Source organism: Amphiprion ocellaris, chromosome 2 (assembly GCF_022539595.1).
Source record: "Amphiprion ocellaris isolate individual 3 ecotype Okinawa chromosome 2, ASM2253959v1, whole genome shotgun sequence".
Lineage (NCBI taxonomy): Eukaryota > Metazoa > Chordata > Actinopteri > Pomacentridae > Amphiprion > Amphiprion ocellaris.
In genome coordinates, this window is record NC_072767.1 from 13,750,029 (window position 1) to 13,767,442 (window position 17,414).

Here is a 17,414-nt window from a genome sequence, read left to right on the forward strand (position 1 = left end):
AAATTTTCAATTTGCACTGAAAAGAACAAGACAGAAAATGAAAAGAAAAAAGCCTCTTGCAATGAAAGACCTTTAAGTTGAACTTAGAGTCCACCACAGTGATACAAACTGATTGAGCTGTCATACAAACAACTCTGACTGTAGACTTTGAAACCAAAAAAACTCACCAACATCATTGTGTTTTTATCATTTTGTCAGCTGGTATGAAAACTGAAAATAACACAGAGCTACAAATACCTCGAAGTTATATTCTTTATTTCAGATTTATCGAGTATGTTATTTTCTATTTTCAATTTTTGAGTGATTGACTTTATGTAGAACAAATACTAATCACGTTTAAAGACTACTTGTAAATACACACATGAAAGTAGCATTTCTCAGTCCGTCCTAGTGGTGGCGCTGTGGCAGAGAGGCCCTATCACTCTCACAGGCTGCCCCTCTTTAATGCACCCTCTACTGCTGCTACTACTTGCCCTCTTTCTATTGGTCGCTTTCACAGCCGCTTCCCGCTACGTCATCCGCTTGGTTTACGGAAGCTGCAGGCTCGTCGCTCCTCTGACTGTAAACTCACGCACGGTTCTCGTCAGTTCTGACAGCAGCCTGTAAACACTCCGCCGGTCAGACATGGCCCAGTGCTCCGAGCCCGCTACCGTCAGCTCCGCGGTGAACGGAGAGCTGAAGAGGGAGAGGAAGGTGGCCGTTATCACAGGAATCACCGGACAGGTAACGTTACTGAAGCACCCAGCCGGTGTCCACGTTAGCTGCTCTGTGGGATGAACTTGTTCAAAGCCAGAGTCACTAAAATATACTTTTCCTTGGTTTTCCAGTGGCACAATTTATATCGCTGCCACTTCGGAACACACATTTCCATGTTGTTGTCTAAGAGTGTGAGCTTTTGTTGGAAGCAGCCGGTGTCAATTACACCTGTATCAGCTGCTGACAAACCCACAGAGTCATTGTGAAACCTAAACTTCATCTTATGCACGTCTTTTGTCGGTGGCTTTGTTGACGAGCTGCATCTTTTTGAAATGACGCTGAAAATAAGCCTGAAGATGGAATTAGCTTTCCACCTCATGTTTCAAGGAAAAGAAATGTAGATTTTCCCAAATCTCCTTCCGGTTACATCTCCTGGAAAGTCATCTGGTTACGCATGAGCCACATAATTAAGTGAGGTTTGGTCTTGTGAAATTCTGTGTGTACCTGCTAAACAGCAACACTGTTTTGTCAAAAATGTCCCTGTTCTGCTCAAAATATTCATGTAGTTGAAACATCACATTGCATTGTTCAGCAGGTTGTTTCCAGAGTTCTACAGTGTAGGTTTCATCCCTACAGTCTTTAGGAATCTATACAAGATTCTCAACTAAATCCACAGCTACATCTGAATTATACACACCTACACTGATAACAGCGTGTGCAAATACACACTTCTCAGTGACAACAAAATCAGTGTAAACATGGTTGATCAGAAATAACTACTTTTTAAGTAGGATGGCACCATGGACTTCAAGGCCGTGTGCATGCACTGGTCCCATGTCAGCGAATGATGGGACCCACCAGAATGTGCTGAGAATCTCTCCAGAGTCTCTACCCTAAACTCATTCTCTGTTTCACTGGTATTCTATTCTATTCTATTCTATTCTATTCTATTCTATTCTATTCTATTCTATTCTATTCTATTCTATTCTATTCTATTCTATTCTATTCTATTCTATACTGTCAAGACATCCACAATTATGGTGCTCAGTACCGTCAATAATTATTTATTGAATGTCTTTTTCTTTTGTGTTGGTTTTCTTTTTTTTAATTAATTAACTAATTTATTTTCTTTCTGTTTTATTGATGGGCAGTTAGTAGTTGGGAATAACACACCACCTTACAATCTTTATTTGCAATAGCACCGCCTGTTATTTTCTATCCCTGTACATCCTGTTCGTCCTGTTTGTCCTGTTCAGTCTTTGTTTGCCCCACACATCACTGAGGTGTAGCACTGCCCTCCCTGGCTCATAATAGGGAATTCTAATAAAGAATGTCTGCTTAGCTTTCAGGGAGGGCTGGTGATGGTCACACACATGCACTAAATATTAAATTATTTGGCTGAATGACTAAAATATGCATCAGTCTCATACAATGTTGACACCTCTTTTGTGGAGTTAAACAATGAGAACAAATGCAGACAAAAAAAATAAAAGAAATAACTAGTTGTATGTGAGTCTATGGTTTCACTGTTAAAATGCATCTGTATGGAAACAACAGCCACAGAGAAATGGATCTGTGAAGTCATTCAGTTGCTTTTAATTCTTAAAAAGCAGTGCTTCTCTAAAACAACAGAAATGGAACATTTTAACCTAAGTGAAAGTAAGATTTTTTGCACACCGTTGTATTAGACTGCATTGGTTTTAACTAGTTGTACTTAATACACTGACAGCTGTGGGTGTTTACTGTGTAGGTTTGTTGATGGTGTGTTGTGTCATTGTAACCTGCACTCCTGCATCTTGGCTGTATTAAGAATCATTCTGGGGCATTATTTGTGTGTGTGAGACGGAGATCCTTGCAGAATTCAAAACGATGCATCTCCTATTTAGGAGTCTGGGCAGGAATTTGACAACAATGTGGTGCAAGTTCAAAATAGACATAAGTATTGCATGAATTGTTGAAATAACATATTGACCATGTCAGCAATTTCCCTGATTCTTATCTGACAATCCTGATTCACAGTTTGTTTAATTTTTTTGGAGATTTTCGGTTGTTTTGCTTGTGGAGAGTCGGCCTGCTCCCTCGCTGTCATCCAGTGCTGTTGTGCATATTTTGAAACAAGCATGCCAGGAATTAATATCTCGCCCCACTCATTGCTTCTTCTCCATAGGATTTCTGTAGCATTTCAAGAGCCTTTGTTAATGAGATTAAAATAAAATTTGATGTTTACTCCCCATTTTGGCATCTATCATGGTGTCACCTTAAAAACCCCTGTAACATTTGGTTTGTTGTTGATGATGAGATGTGACACAACATGCTGTGACATGATATTTCCTGCTTGCATATCCACATATGCACAAGCTCAGAATGAAATTTCTGTCATAAGCATCCAAACATTGAGTTGAAAGTTGCTCTAAAGTTCCACAGTGCTGAGTGAAACTGCATTTTCTTCTCCATTAATGTTCTAGGATCAATGATTAATATAAAAATGTTATTTATAGTTGCTTTTGTACAATAACCACAAAGGTTTGTTTTGAAAAAAGTAGGAGTAAGGAAGTTTCTGAAGAGTATTATTAGTATTATTATTCTAAAGGGAATGTTGAGTTTGGGATTAAATGAAAGCGTGCTGACTGATCAGCTAACAGCGGCTTAAACTAATGACCAAAATCCAAAATTGAAAGTGAAACTAAATAATTATCTTTTCCCCCAACAATTTGTTGTAAGGAAAACAAGTTTTGAGGAGTTCATAGTTGGTATTCTGTTGTGTGTAATAATTTTCTATTGCCATTGTTATTCCCTCTGTGAGCAGGGGGTGTACTCCTAAAAAGGTAGAAAACTGGCCTTACTGGTGTTCATGTACAGCCTGAATGACATCAACACAGGTCAGTGTTGACACTGCTACAGTGATGATATTATCATGAAGCTATCGTATTACTCCTGTGGTTTTTATATTCTTGTATTTTTCATGCCTGGAGATTGGAAAGTGATATCGTCACCAATGTTTCAACAGGAAAAGACCATAACTCTGTCTTTCATGAAAAACAGACAAACAATAACACATTCTGTATACTAGCCAGAGACGGAGGATGAAACATTGTTTTCTGTTAATACATCCAGTATGACTCGTAAATGCTTTATATGTTTGCAGATTCACAAAGAATCAGTTACATCCAACTGATGTCAGTTGGATTTTCTGTATTTGACACAATTTCCTACATTCAAATTGCATGCAGTTAGTTATATGGTATATTTAATTAACTTGTAATTATGTAGTTATTTAATTTCTTGTTAGTGTGTTGATGAAGTTTACTGATCTAAGTTTATTATCTTCTACTATAATATTAGTATTGTTCAGTTTCTACTCAGTAAAATTAATCTCTGTCTTTTGTCATTAGAATTCTGCAACACACATGGGCAGAATCACATACACTACCAATCAAAAGTTTAGACACATTCTTTCATTCAATGGTTTTTATTTATTTTATACACTGTAGATTAATACTGAAGACATCAAAACTATAAAAGAATACATATGGATTTATGCTATAAACAAAAAGTGTTCATTTTCAGTATTAATCTAGAATGTAGAAAATAATACAAATAAATAAAAAGCATTGAATGAGAAGTTGTGTCCAAACTTTTGACTAGTAGTGTAAATCAAAAAGTTTTTAATCAGTTGAAAGGATGAATACATCCATCCATCCATTCTCTGTACGCCGCTTAATCCTCATTAGGGTCGCTGTGGAATGAATACATATTCATGATTTTATATGAAATCAGTAGTCATAGTTTCTTCCTACACTTAATCCTTTCTTATTAGTTAATTATCCAGAATTTGTCCTCTATATGGCCACGAAGACTGTGTCTATACTATTTACCAGGTGATCTCAAACTTATTATTAAAATTTCTGATTCTTAATTAAGGTTAGAGGTCCAAAATGAATGGCAATAACAAAATCGTGTTTAATCAACTCACTTATGTCCTTGAAACAGCATACAGTCAAATTCAAGCCTATATCTGTAGAAGTGGCATTGATTGTCTGCAGTCAGTGTTAACCTGTGAATTCTGATAAATGATTACACCACAGATGTCATATCTCTTTATGGTCCATCACTAAACCAAGGCAGACATGACTCAGACAGTTATGATCCTGGCATATTTTTATAACTCCATTACACTAGTGGTGTATTACACTAGTTGTACAAATTGTGTATGGGAGAATACAAGACACACTCTGTACCTGCGTTTTCGTAGCTCGTATCAGATTTTCTGGTGTAACGATAATGCATGAAATCAACACAAAAATACACAACACTCTCACCACAAGTGAATGATTGGGAAATAAGACATGTCCTCCTGAGACCCGGCCCATTCGTTTATGTCCTCTGTAGTGGACGTTTGTTTTTGATTCATATCTTTTGACTCATTTGAGCTACCGTACTAAATCCTGATGAGCTCCACAGAGAACATCGTGTGATTGGGTGGAATCAGGGGAACTTTGTTTTCATGCTGGGACAAAATGGAGACTGTTGACAGTTTAATTTATTTAATTTATTCTTAAATCTTCATTAGAAAATGGATTGACGTATTTGTTTTTTTGTCAGCCTATTTTGATTTCGAAGTGTCGCTGTTTCTTGTTTTTTTTTTTTTTTAACAGTAAAATCAATCTGTTGTCCGCTACAGTGGACATGCTGTAAAATCTAAAATAAAACTATTTTCATAAAATTCTAAATTGTGACTTGTTTTAGCTTAACCCCCAAAAAGTTAAATTGAAAGATACTTTATTTCCTCGGTTGTCAGGAGGATATGGATACCACATTTATCTGGGGATAGGATCGCTGTGAATAACCTCTAGCTATACGTTATATTCAACTTCACTACCAATTTATTAACAGAAAACCTGTTTCAAAATATTAAACATTACACTTCACATCAAATTGTATTCTTCAGGTATTGGCTGACTTGCCATTTGGTAACCCTGCATACACTGATTAGCCTAATAACACTGTGTAGGTCCCTCACTGTGCTGCCCAAGTAGCTCAGACCTGTCAGTATATGGACATGGGACCTCTGGTGGTGTCCAAATGTCTGGTACAAAAACACAGTCAAAACACTGACAACCGACCCTGTAGACCCTAAGGGTTGTGGCGTGGTGCCTCAGTGGATCGGGCTTGTCCGGTGCATCTTTCTGATACTGGTTAGATGGAATCCGGGGAGTTTGGAGACTGGGTCAACACTTTGGGCTCTTTTCCATGCTCCTCAAGCCATTCTTCTGCAATTTTTGCACTGTAGTGGGGTGCATTGTCCTGTTTCTGTTGCGTATTTCTGTTCCCATGGGGGATGTGCTTGGTCTGCATTTTGTAAATGGTACATGTCAATATATCATCCACATGGATGCAGGACCCAAAACTTCCAAGCAGAACATCGCATTGCAACAAGATGATCAATGTAATTTGCTTTACTTGCCTGGTGTTTGTTAGGCATTCCATTCTGATGATTTTAGTTGTAAATCCAACTAAATGTCCATGAAATGTTTCAAATTGTTTTCTCAATTTATATTGGGAATAAAAAGTGGAACAGAATTAAATATGTCGTGAGAGAATGAGAGAAGTTCTTGTCCATGTTGTATGATCTTTGATTCACAATCCATACAGTTTCAGTGACAGTCATGTTGATCATTTTAGATGCAACTCTTCCACTTGACTGTTCTACAGTAAAGAAGTGCTCTGCTCTTGAGAAACTGGAATGTCCTGAAAGACTAGAATAGACTGGTTTTAATGACACCACTCAAACAAGTGCAGTAATAAAAACCCGTCCAAGGCATTTATAGGTTTGGCTCTGTTTGTATAGCTAATCATAACTATGTGGATGTTTGTATGGACTTGTTTTGTTATGCAGACACGGAAGTACTGCCTTTCTTCTGGAAGATGATTTGCATAAGAGCAAAATAGCAGTAGGGAATAAGCTGAAATTGAAGGAATAATTCATGGTACAAGGTAAAAGTTGTCAGTTGACCAGAATGCAGCCCTGGAGAGACAGCTGTCGGAGGTCTTGGAAAGTCATTTTCTACATCTCACATTCCTTTGACAAGCAGCACTTTCCAAAGCTCCATCTCCCTTTGCCCTCTTTAATGAAAAAAAAAAAAGAACAACAGTGTTAATTCATTTTTATTTTGCCAGTCATGCCGTTACTGTTGAATACTGAGAGCCTATGCAGGAGGCAGGCAGGCAGGCATCTGGATACACCATCTTAGAAGTCACTAACCAGGCCACAGGGGTCACAGTGATGCCATAAATCACCTGGCTAACTACTGTTCATAAATTTCAGGGAAGCATGCTGCTCAGCCCGAATATTTCTGACTGCTGTCTCAGTGTGACGTATTGGGGTGAGAGGGTGTGAGTTATGGGAGACCACCTGAGTGCCAAGGCAAAGCTGCAGAGCCAGGCAGGGGCTCTGGCTGATAGTGCTGTTTTACGAGCCGGGGTTATGAAGAGGACAGGTTCACCCTCTCTGTGACAGTAAAACTTTACTTTGGCTTTGAGGTTAGCACTTCTTTCTTCAACTCCTCTGGTTGGCAAAACAACTCCGCGTTGCAGTATGACCCTTCGAGCTGTTTGATGTTCATCCTACAAGCCTCTTTTCTTCATCCTTTGTTGGCGTTTAATACACTCTCATTCCTTCCTCGCCTCCTTCCACTGCTCCACTGTCAGCAGCACAGCATAGAGCCTGAGTGAGTGCCAGCAATAATAATCATAAAGCTAAGAATCCGTGCACACGTCTCCTCTGTCGCTCATAATGGCTGCTGATGGCTCCTTAAAGGCTGATTCCTCCTCTGAACGAAGTCTGGCAACCTGTGTTTGTACAGGAAAAGAGATGTAAGTTCAGCTGCAGTTAGTTGTAAAAAGCTGAATTAATTTCTCGATACCAAGGGAACTGCTCATGCTCACCCTTAGCAGTGGACTTTATGAACCAGTGCATGATATGATGTTAATAATGGTGATGCTGTGCTAGTAAGGTGACTGCAAAACATTACAAGGCAGTCGTCTTTTGTTTATTATAATGTTGGGATATTAGAGACACAATCCTCTCAAAAAGCTTTTGGATTAAAGAAATAATACATCGTCATACACTATCAAATAGACTGTGATACTGGAGATACAGTATAAATAAAATTTATTGAATCGAAACTGTATAACTGTCAACCAAGATGGTCTCTTTGCAGTCTTGAATGAATGGAATATCTCATTTAATTAAACGGAATATTTCTGTAACAGGGCTGCACAGTGGATCGGTGGTTAGCACTGTCGCCTTGCAGCTAGGTTCGCGTCCTGACCTTCCTGGGATCTTTCTATATAGAGTTTCCATGTTCTCCCAGTGCAGTGTGGCTTTTCTCCGGGTTCTCCGGCTTCCTCCCACAATCCAAAAACATGCTGAGGTCAACTGGTAACTCTAAATTGTCCATAGGTGTGAATGATTGTCTCTATGTGTAGCCCTGTGATAGACTGGTGACCTGTCCAGGGTGTCCCCTAACTTCACCCTATAGGCTCCAGCCCCCCATGACCCTAATGAGGATTAAGCGGTGTATAGATAATGGATGGATGGATTTCTGTAACAACCAATTAATTCACCATACAGTTCATCTGGCAGTCCAATAAGTTTCTGATGTTTAGAATAGCAGTTATTACATTTTATCTTTAGCTAATAATCAACCAATGCTGATTGAAGTCAGTAGAAAGCAAGCATCACCCCTGTTGAACTTGAGATAGTTTTTTCTCTCTGACAAGTCTTATGGTAAAGTAACTATACCTCTCAGCTAGGCCTGCAAGAGTTGGCTCCTGTGAATCCATTGGCTTACAAGAGGTGCTATAGAGTACATGCACCAGTCAGTTTCAACAACAACAGCACCTGCTTAATATTATGTCGGTCCGTCCAGTGCCTCTATGTCTCTGACCCATCGGTGCAGTACCCAGGACCTCTGGAGGTGTCCTGCACTTTCAGGCACTGGGATTTTGACAGTGGATGCTTTGGGTCCTGTGGGTTGTGGAGTGGGGACACGCCTGGCACATCCCACAGATGATCTCACTGGGATCTGGGGGAGGCTCTTTGTTGTGTTTCTTGAGCCATTCCTGAGCAGTTTTTATGGCATGGCGTGCACATTGTTCTGCTTAAGGAGGCTCCTGCTGTCATGGGTTGACGTTGCCATCCACGGATGTGCTTGGTATAATATTCAGTCAACAAAATCTTATTTTACTTTTCTTAAAGCCTAATGAAATTCTCCTTTTACTGTCATGCTTTTGAAATATTTTGTTATTGAATATGATTTTGGTTATTTAAATATCTTTAATGTAATTCAGTCATATTAAATAATTAATTTTTAGGTTGTGGCCCACGCAAACAGAGATATTTTTCTATGTGAGCCATGAGCAATGTTTCGTTGAGTAGCCCTGGTCTAGAGCAATGCTTAGATGGGTAGTACGTGCCAAAGTAACATCCACATGAATGCTGAGACCCAAGGTTTCCATGCAAAACACTGCGATGACGTGATGAATGTTATTCACATCTCCTGTCAATTGTTTTCATGTTGTGGCAGTACAGTAGATCACTTTCTCTGTTAACAGTACTTTGTTACAGTCTACATCCAGAGGGTTAAAGCAGTTTAGTAACCTTAGTAATACCATGGCAAGTCCTTGTTTGTAGTGTAACTGTATACACACACCACATCCTTCCAGTCAAAAATTCATTCAGTAATTGGTGTGTAAGAAATGTGAAACTGCATGTAACTGTAGACAACGGTACTCCTGCATGTGGTATATTAGCAGTTAATGCACAGTGGTAAAGCAAACTTGGGTTAAATGACTTGTCAGTTTACACGGTCAAGCAGGTTCAACTGTGGCTGTCTTTTGCTAAGACAGAAAAGTGTTGAGCAGTGAAATGGTTAGTTGAGAAATTAGCCAGTTTTGACAGATGGAACAAAACATCCTCTGGTGGCAGAACTTTCTGTTATATGCCAGACTTTAATCATTCTGTAATGTGAATATCTTTGAATTTTATTTTGGTGATTTGTTCTGTTTTGGTCAGACAAAGCAAGCAGCCTGTAGACATTGCCACTGGCTTTTGGGATTTGAAACATTTTTTTTTAAATGTTAAAATGAAAGATAGTTTCATCTAAAGAAACTGACAGATTGAACAAATAACCAGAATCATTGTTAGTTGCAGCCTTAGATTTTCATTATTACTGTGTCTGCTGTGTGTACTTTGAATGACGCTGTTTCAGTGCTTGTGATTCCTGAATCGTATTGATTCCAGCAACTTCTGTTGTTTATTTCAGCAACACGCCTGAGTAGTCACAAAGTAGAGGAAGAGATCCAGGCTGCTCCTCACACAGAGCACCAAATGTTCTTACTTAATGCTGTGTGTGCATTCAAGTGTGTGCACAACCCTGTGTGTGTGTTGCGGTCTGTGATTATAGCTTCATTACACCATATCAGGCCTAATTGCAGACCAGTGGTGTGTTTGGCAGCTTCAGCCTGCGGTCTAAAGAAAACATATTAAAATGATTCATTTATAGCTTGTACACAATGACAAATAAATGCATCTATGGCCTCTGTGTTTGCATAAATACTGACTTCATGCCTGCAGGCCCACAGACTAAGCTCTTTAGCTTTTGAATTGTGCCAGAAGTGTTTCGGTCTTTTCTCCCTAATGTTGGTCATATGAATTCAAAGTAACTGGGTATCAAAGGTCCCAGAGCTGTCCTGGAGATATTGCTGTGTAAGACCTGTATTTCATTTCACCTCACTGTTTCACCAGCAGGGGGTACCAAACTCACAGTGGTGGTGTTAGAGCAAAGACCTCACACACCCTTTCTATCTGCTCTCTGGCTTCAGCATTGTCAGTGGCTGATAATATTCTTCTTCATTAGAGAAGTTCCACTCTTTATTGCAGTTTGCGCATCAAGAAGGACCAGTTATGTTCCAATGCTGAAAATGACTCAAATAAAAATGTTTGCTGTCCTTTATGACAGCAAATTGAATGTTTTTGAGTTTTAGATTGTTTGACTGACTTGACTTGGTCAACTTGGCCTGTTGGAAGTTATAATGAGTATCTATTAGATGATTATTGATTTAATTGGAGACCAGATGCCTAATCTGGAGAAATGGTCAGATTTGTCACTAATGAATTTAACACATGACACACAGTCTATAGTCAAGGTTTTCATCCAAGTGAAAGTGACCCCATGGCACCAGAAGAAGAGCTATGTGAGGAAAATTGCTATACAACTTGAAAATACATCATCATAAAAATGTAACAACGTTGCTTGCAATCATTTCTGCTCAACAGAGTAATTTAAGGGGATGGTCAGCATTTGAAACTTTAGCATTTTTTCACCCATTGTTTGCATTTGTCTACCCTATGAGATTATATTGTTTAACTGTCAACTCTCTTTGTTCATTAGGATTTAGTTTCACCATTTTTTTTTCTTTTTTTTTTTTTTAAAGAAAATGATCTGGCCAATAAATAGCTTGATTCACTTCACCTCTGTAGGTGGCAGGTATCCGTCAACTTTTCCATACAGCTTACTGTAGTATGCAAAGGTTTTGGCACTCTTGGTCCACATTTTTGTTACAACGAATAGCTGTTCAAGTAAAGAATGGCCTGATTTCCAAAAGACATCACGCTAATTTGTGACAAGATTTTTTGTGCTCTGCACTGGTAACAGCAGAGGTTGGAGACATTAGGTTTTTTCATGGACAAGGACATGTAACTTCAGTAATTTTTTGTTAGTTTGTTTTCAACCTTAACCTTTTGAAAATCAGAAAAAAAAATGGTCCCAAAGCAAAGGTTTGGGTGTCGTGCATAGCTCGTACTAAGTTAAGCAAATCTCAGCTTATAAATGTCATTTGTCACCAGCTAAGAGTTTTTCATTATTTGGAGGATGTTTACCCATTCTTTCTTGCAAAAGGCTTCAGCTTCTAGGAGATTCTTTGGCTGTCTTGCTGCTTTTTTGAGGTCTATCCACAGATTTTCAATGATGCTGCTGTCCTTTTGCTACTAAATTAGTTTTTTGAAACTTAATTATGGAAGCTGTCAAGTAACAAAATTGTTGTTGCGCATCTGGTCTGAACTTGTTTACTTTGATCATAATTTAAATTGTAACTTTACCTCTCTATCCTAGGAGTTTATAGTTGTCTACTTTTCTGTGCGGCATAAGCAGCACCTCACCAGAGGAAATGTTTTTAAGGTGAAAGAGCATAAACTGAATTGCTTTCCTGTGAGAAACTCCCACACATCCTCTTACACACACATGTGCACATAGCAGTACCACCTTCTGTTGCATATCCAGCCTTGTAATGAAACCACACACTGATGATGTGATAATGATGATGATGGGAATGCTGATTGGAGCTAATGATAGTACTCCTGGAGCTGTTCTGATCAACGAACATTGTTCAAATTTTTCAGACACATGGATTGATTTAACCCAGCATCAACAACAGATTTAGGTTTTGTGCTCTGTCCTGATTCTTTTCTCAGTTTTATCTATTTTGTCCTTAAACTTTGTTTTCTTTAGTCTTCTAATAATAATAAGGGGGTTCAGAAAAATAGAGAAAACAAATAAATAGGGTTACATAATGATATCAGCATCATTATCAGTGCTGGCTTCAGGCTTTGAAATGAAACACGTGTCATTACGCACAAGTAAAAAAATAGCATTGAAATGCACAAAAAGCACAACAACACTCAGATTTAGTTGTAATTTCATAATTGTGAAGTATGTTTCTATATTATTTGTTTTGCTAGCAACAGTGTGGTTGCAAATGTATTTGTGTAAACTATGCATATCCACAGCTTGAACTGGGTGAAAAAGTGATTAATTACAGAATTACAGTCCATATTGAAAATAACTGATACTTGCTAGCCACTTATTTTAATAAAGACCGGGAGAAAGAAGATTGTTTTGATTTTAACCACCTTATTCTGAATTTAAGCTAAACTTTATTGGTCTCTGATGTGGGATATTTACAAAGAAAATTTCGGAAATGCATCCAATTTGGTCTATTTATCAAGGTATTTAAGGATTACCTGCAAACTAGCACATTCTCGAAGATCTGCATTGAAGCCGTGGGGAGAGTGACAGAGGGCGATGTGGTCCATTAAAAAATGATATGACATGATATGATTAGGATTGGTTCGTGCTACTTTCTAAATATAAAGGTATTTGGACAATGGCACAATTTTCATAATCTTCCCTTTGTACAGCATCACAGTGAATTTGAACTAAAGCAATCAAGATGAGTACATTTCATCTTTAGTAAGACAGATTTCGCAAAATCTTTCCCATTTTAAGTCATTTATTACACAGTCACTCGGTTGTCAGAAATACAGAAATTTTAGGAGAGGACAATTGGCAATTCAGTTATATTTTTTTAAAAACAGAAACGTGCTGGTGAGCTCAACAACACCAAAAGGTCTGACAGACCACAGAAGACAACTAAAGTGGATGTTGACAGAATTCTCCCCTTGAGAAGAAAACCTCTTTAGGTGCACTCTAGTCAAGAGATGCCTTCATGAATGTAAATACAGAAGGTTTACCTCAAGATGCAAACCACTGGTAACACTAAACAATGAAAAAGCCACATTAGCCAAAAAAACGTCTAAAACAACTGCTCAGTTCTGGAACAAGGTTCTTTGGACAGATGAATTCAAGCTGAACCATCAAAATGATGGGAAGAGGATAGAAAGGGAAAAGAAGGGCTCATAATCCAAAGCAGACCACATCATCTGTCAAACATGGTGGAGGCAATGTTATGGCATGGGCATTTATGGCTGCTAAAGGAACTCAGTCATTGGTGTTTATTGAGGATGTGATGGCTGATAGACATAGCAGGATAAAGTGTACAGAGCTGCATTGTACTTTCAGCTTTGATTCAGTTAAATACTGAAAAAACGATATGATGTTGCTTCCCAGTACAGATGGATAAAGACTGAAAATGTCCTGTAAATCCAACCGAGAGCCTCATAGACAAATGAATGGAATGATCTTCCACCCCATCTAAACTTCTTTTCACTTGCTGAAGATGAAACTAAGGGCAGAAGGACCCACAAAACAGCAGCAACTGCCAGTGGCTGCTGTCAAGACTTGGCGAAGCATCTCATTGGCAGAAACTCAGCATTTGGTGATGTCCATGGGTTCCAGACATCAGGCAACAATTATCTGCCAAGGATTTGCATCAAAGTATTACCAATAATCCTTATATTTGTAAGTATGACGTCTGTGCAATTACTTCTGAGTTTGTAGATATTGAGGGACTGTGTAAAAAATGGCTGCATTTCTAAATGGTTAATGCACTATTCCTATTTAGCTTCTTGAACTGAAGCTTAAAGTCTACACTTCAATCGCATCTTGATTGCTTCATTCCAGAATTACAAAAATTGTGTCACTGTCGAAATATTTATGGACCCGACTGTATATTCAGTGTAGCTTTAGAGTAAAGAGATCATATTGTGTCAGCGGCTTAAAGGAGTCTTTGGGGAATTTGTGGTGTGGCGTTGACCTGGCAGGTGAGCATGTACTTGTATGTGTGTGTGTCTGCCCCCCTTACTCAGAGCAAGCACCCAGCTCCCCATAACAGGAAACAGCGAGGTGAGGCCAGGGTTTATGGGCTAATACGGCCTCAAAGGAGCCTCTTGTTTTCAAACAGAGCTGCAGCTCTTCAGGCTTGTTTTCCATATTGGTCTGGCATGGAACGCTTTGACCCTGGCACAGGGGCAGGAAAACATGACACCGGCCGAAGCTTTGAACGCTGTGGGGATGGGTGAGGGGCTGCCACTGCCCGTGCCCATCTTCCCCTTTGGTTTGGGCAGAAACAGGTTGAACATCGGTGCCAATTGACCACCAGGGCATTCAACCTGCAGATGCTGGAAATGATCTTAAAAGGACATTTAGAGAAGTACTGAGTGCTGCTGCTAGCATTTATTTTCATTAAGGATTCATCTGGAGTGTAATAAATTGACATATTTTGATTGCTGGTTTTGCCTAACAGCATCCAAATTTCACAGATGTTCAGTTTCGAATCAGAGTTGACTAAGAAGCACAGCTAGTGCTTGCACCTATTCAATATCAATATGTCTAACTATGTTTCAGCACCAAAGCCAAGTGTTGCTGAATGCCTACACTACATTTCAAAGGGTTGGGGTCACCCAGACAACTTCATGTTTTCCATGAAAACTCTCAATTTTTTTCATGTGCTAACATAATTGCATAAGAGTTTTCTAATCATCAGTTAGCCTTTCAATACCATTAGCTAACACAATGTAGCATTAGAACACAGGAATGATGGTTGCTGGGAATGTTCCTCTGTACCCCTATGTAGATATTCCTATAAAAATCAGTCCTTTCCAGCAAGAATAGTCATTTACCGCATTAACAATGTCTATACTGTATTTCTGATTCATTTAATGTTATCTTCATTGAAAAAAAACTCCACCTATACTTCTTATGGTCGTTTTATGTTCTTCATGATGTTCAAGCCCCAGTAGCTGCTGGTTTGAGGTCCACAAAGAGCAGTAATGAGATATAAACTTCAGCAGAGTGAAAGAACACTACTGTGATTTAATTTCAAGAAATAGTTTAGCATTCAGTAGTTGTGTTCTTGCAAAAGTTTGGTTCAGACAGTTAGTACAACTCTCACATCTACATGCTAATGACCTAGCTCAACATAAAATCTTGTTATAGCTAAAGACTGGAAAAAAAAATCTAAATCTCTGAAGCTCAGTAATATTGTATCTTGGTTATTTAATTAGTGTAAAGCCCAGTTAAGGTTAATGTGCTTGACCAGATCAGACACACCTTGGAGATGGCTGTTGTTGGGTTGTGAAGAGGAGTTTGAAACCCTTTATACTTAGAGTAGAATCTGTGCAAAGCTGCATCTGACAGAAAGTATGAAAGAGTATTGCCACAGTACGTAGAGGTTGAAATTGTTAATCAAGCTTTTTTAGATTATCACAATTTCTTTCGTGACGTTTCCACGATGTATCATCATCCTCAGTGCAATGAGTCATATCTCATCCCTCTTTTTGTTCGTAGCTTTTCACCCTGCCTCCATGTGTGGCTGCTGAGAACAGGTATCCCCACTGTTGCCTTCAGATGTGGTCAAATAACATGTTGCACAAAGTAGTTTGATTTAAGATCACCGCTTCATGAGGAAAAGGCATTGTTTTCACTGCCGCAGCACATTTGGCCAAAATGTATGATAGTCACTCAAGAGCAGGGCATCGCACATATGACCATCCTACTTGTTGCTGAGTGCAGGTTCTTGGTGTCCTCCAACCTCTAGCTACCTTCAGCCTTCCCTCATCTGCTCTGTGGCCTCAACCTTCACAGCTACCCCCAACCCTGAAGAGGAAGTGCGGGGCTGGCAGGCTGGCAGTGTGGCTCGAATGCGTGTGTGTGGTGTGTAAGTGTGTGTGTGTGCACATATGTGAGAGGGATTGAGGGATGAATGCCATGACTAGGTCGGAATGTTCCAGAGTGTTCCAGAATGTGCGGTCGGAAAGTCTGAGCAAGGAAAAAAGACGAGGAGTAACATGGGTGAGGGGAACAAGACCTTATTGACAGTGCTTGCTCTCTCTCACCACCAACACACACACTCACACACACGCATGCGCACACACACTCACAGACGCACACACACAGCCCAAAGGTCCTGATTCGTGTAGATGTTACATCTAATGATTCCAGGACTGAGTATTCAGCTACAGAGTGCAGGTTTCAGGAGATTGTGTTCCAACACCATGAAAGAGGCTTTGATTGTTTGACCACTTATTTTAATCTTTTTTTTTTTTTTTTTTTAAACAATAAAATGATTTCTTTCCAACAAGTCGTTGCACCTGCCAGTTTTACAAATAAAAAAACAAAACAAAAAAACAACTTTCAGAAGTGTACTCAGGGTCTTTCTTTAAAGGTTTTCTCCAAAACATCAGTGTAATACTACTTTTGGCCATCTGATGCCATAATCATTAATAAAATCGAATCAATGTGGCTGAATCTCACACTAGGCGTTTGCAGTGCCATCTTACAGGTTTTAAAAGGTATTGTCTTCTGTCTTTTCAGGATGGCTCCTACCTGGCTGAGTTCCTGCTCGCTAAAGGCTATGAGGTGAGAGAAAAATCTGCATTGCAGCGTCAACAGAACCAGGGTTGTGTCCTTTGCAACCTCAGACACACACATATACACAAATGAATGCAGACACTCATGAACGCCAACACACACACAGCGACATTCTCTTGATAAGCAGTATCCAGTCATAGCAGTGTGTGGGAACTCCAGGGGGATCATGACGTAACTTGACAATCAGCATACACTGGCTGACTCACACCTCACCCTGATAACACCCCTTGGGCTGCACAAGCTTTTTAACCCCTGGCCTTTTACCCCTAGGTCAGACCATTAACAGGGAAACTGTTGTTATACAGCCATGTGAGTGAGGTCACTAACTTTCACCTGCTGCTGGATATGTTTCCATGAACATGAAGCCCATTAGTGGTCGCACAGGGCAACAAGGGGTTTCTTTTTTGGTAAAATAACCTGATTAAGCAAAGGGGGACATAGAAGGGAATCGAATGAGATTTTTTTTTAGGAGAAACTGCTAACTTCTTGCAGATATTGTGCCTGTTCCCATCTTGGAAAGGAGTCTGTCTGCTGAGGGCGGACACCAAA

The 17,414-nt window shown here is 39.3% G+C and overlaps 1 protein-coding gene across 1 annotated transcript in view; it reads left to right on the forward strand.

The window, feature by feature from the left end:
- The first annotated feature begins 520 nt into the window (after positions 1-520).
- The window catches only part of gmds (GDP-mannose 4,6-dehydratase), a 210,327-nt gene continuing 193,433 nt past the window's right edge, over positions 521-17,414 (forward strand). Inside the window, exons 1-2 of the mRNA XM_023277515.3 lie at positions 521-723; positions 16,809-16,853. Coding sequence (XP_023133283.1) covers positions 625-723; positions 16,809-16,853 — 144 coding nt within the window. The 5' untranslated portion in view covers positions 521-624. The remainder of the gene's footprint in view (positions 724-16,808; positions 16,854-17,414) is intronic.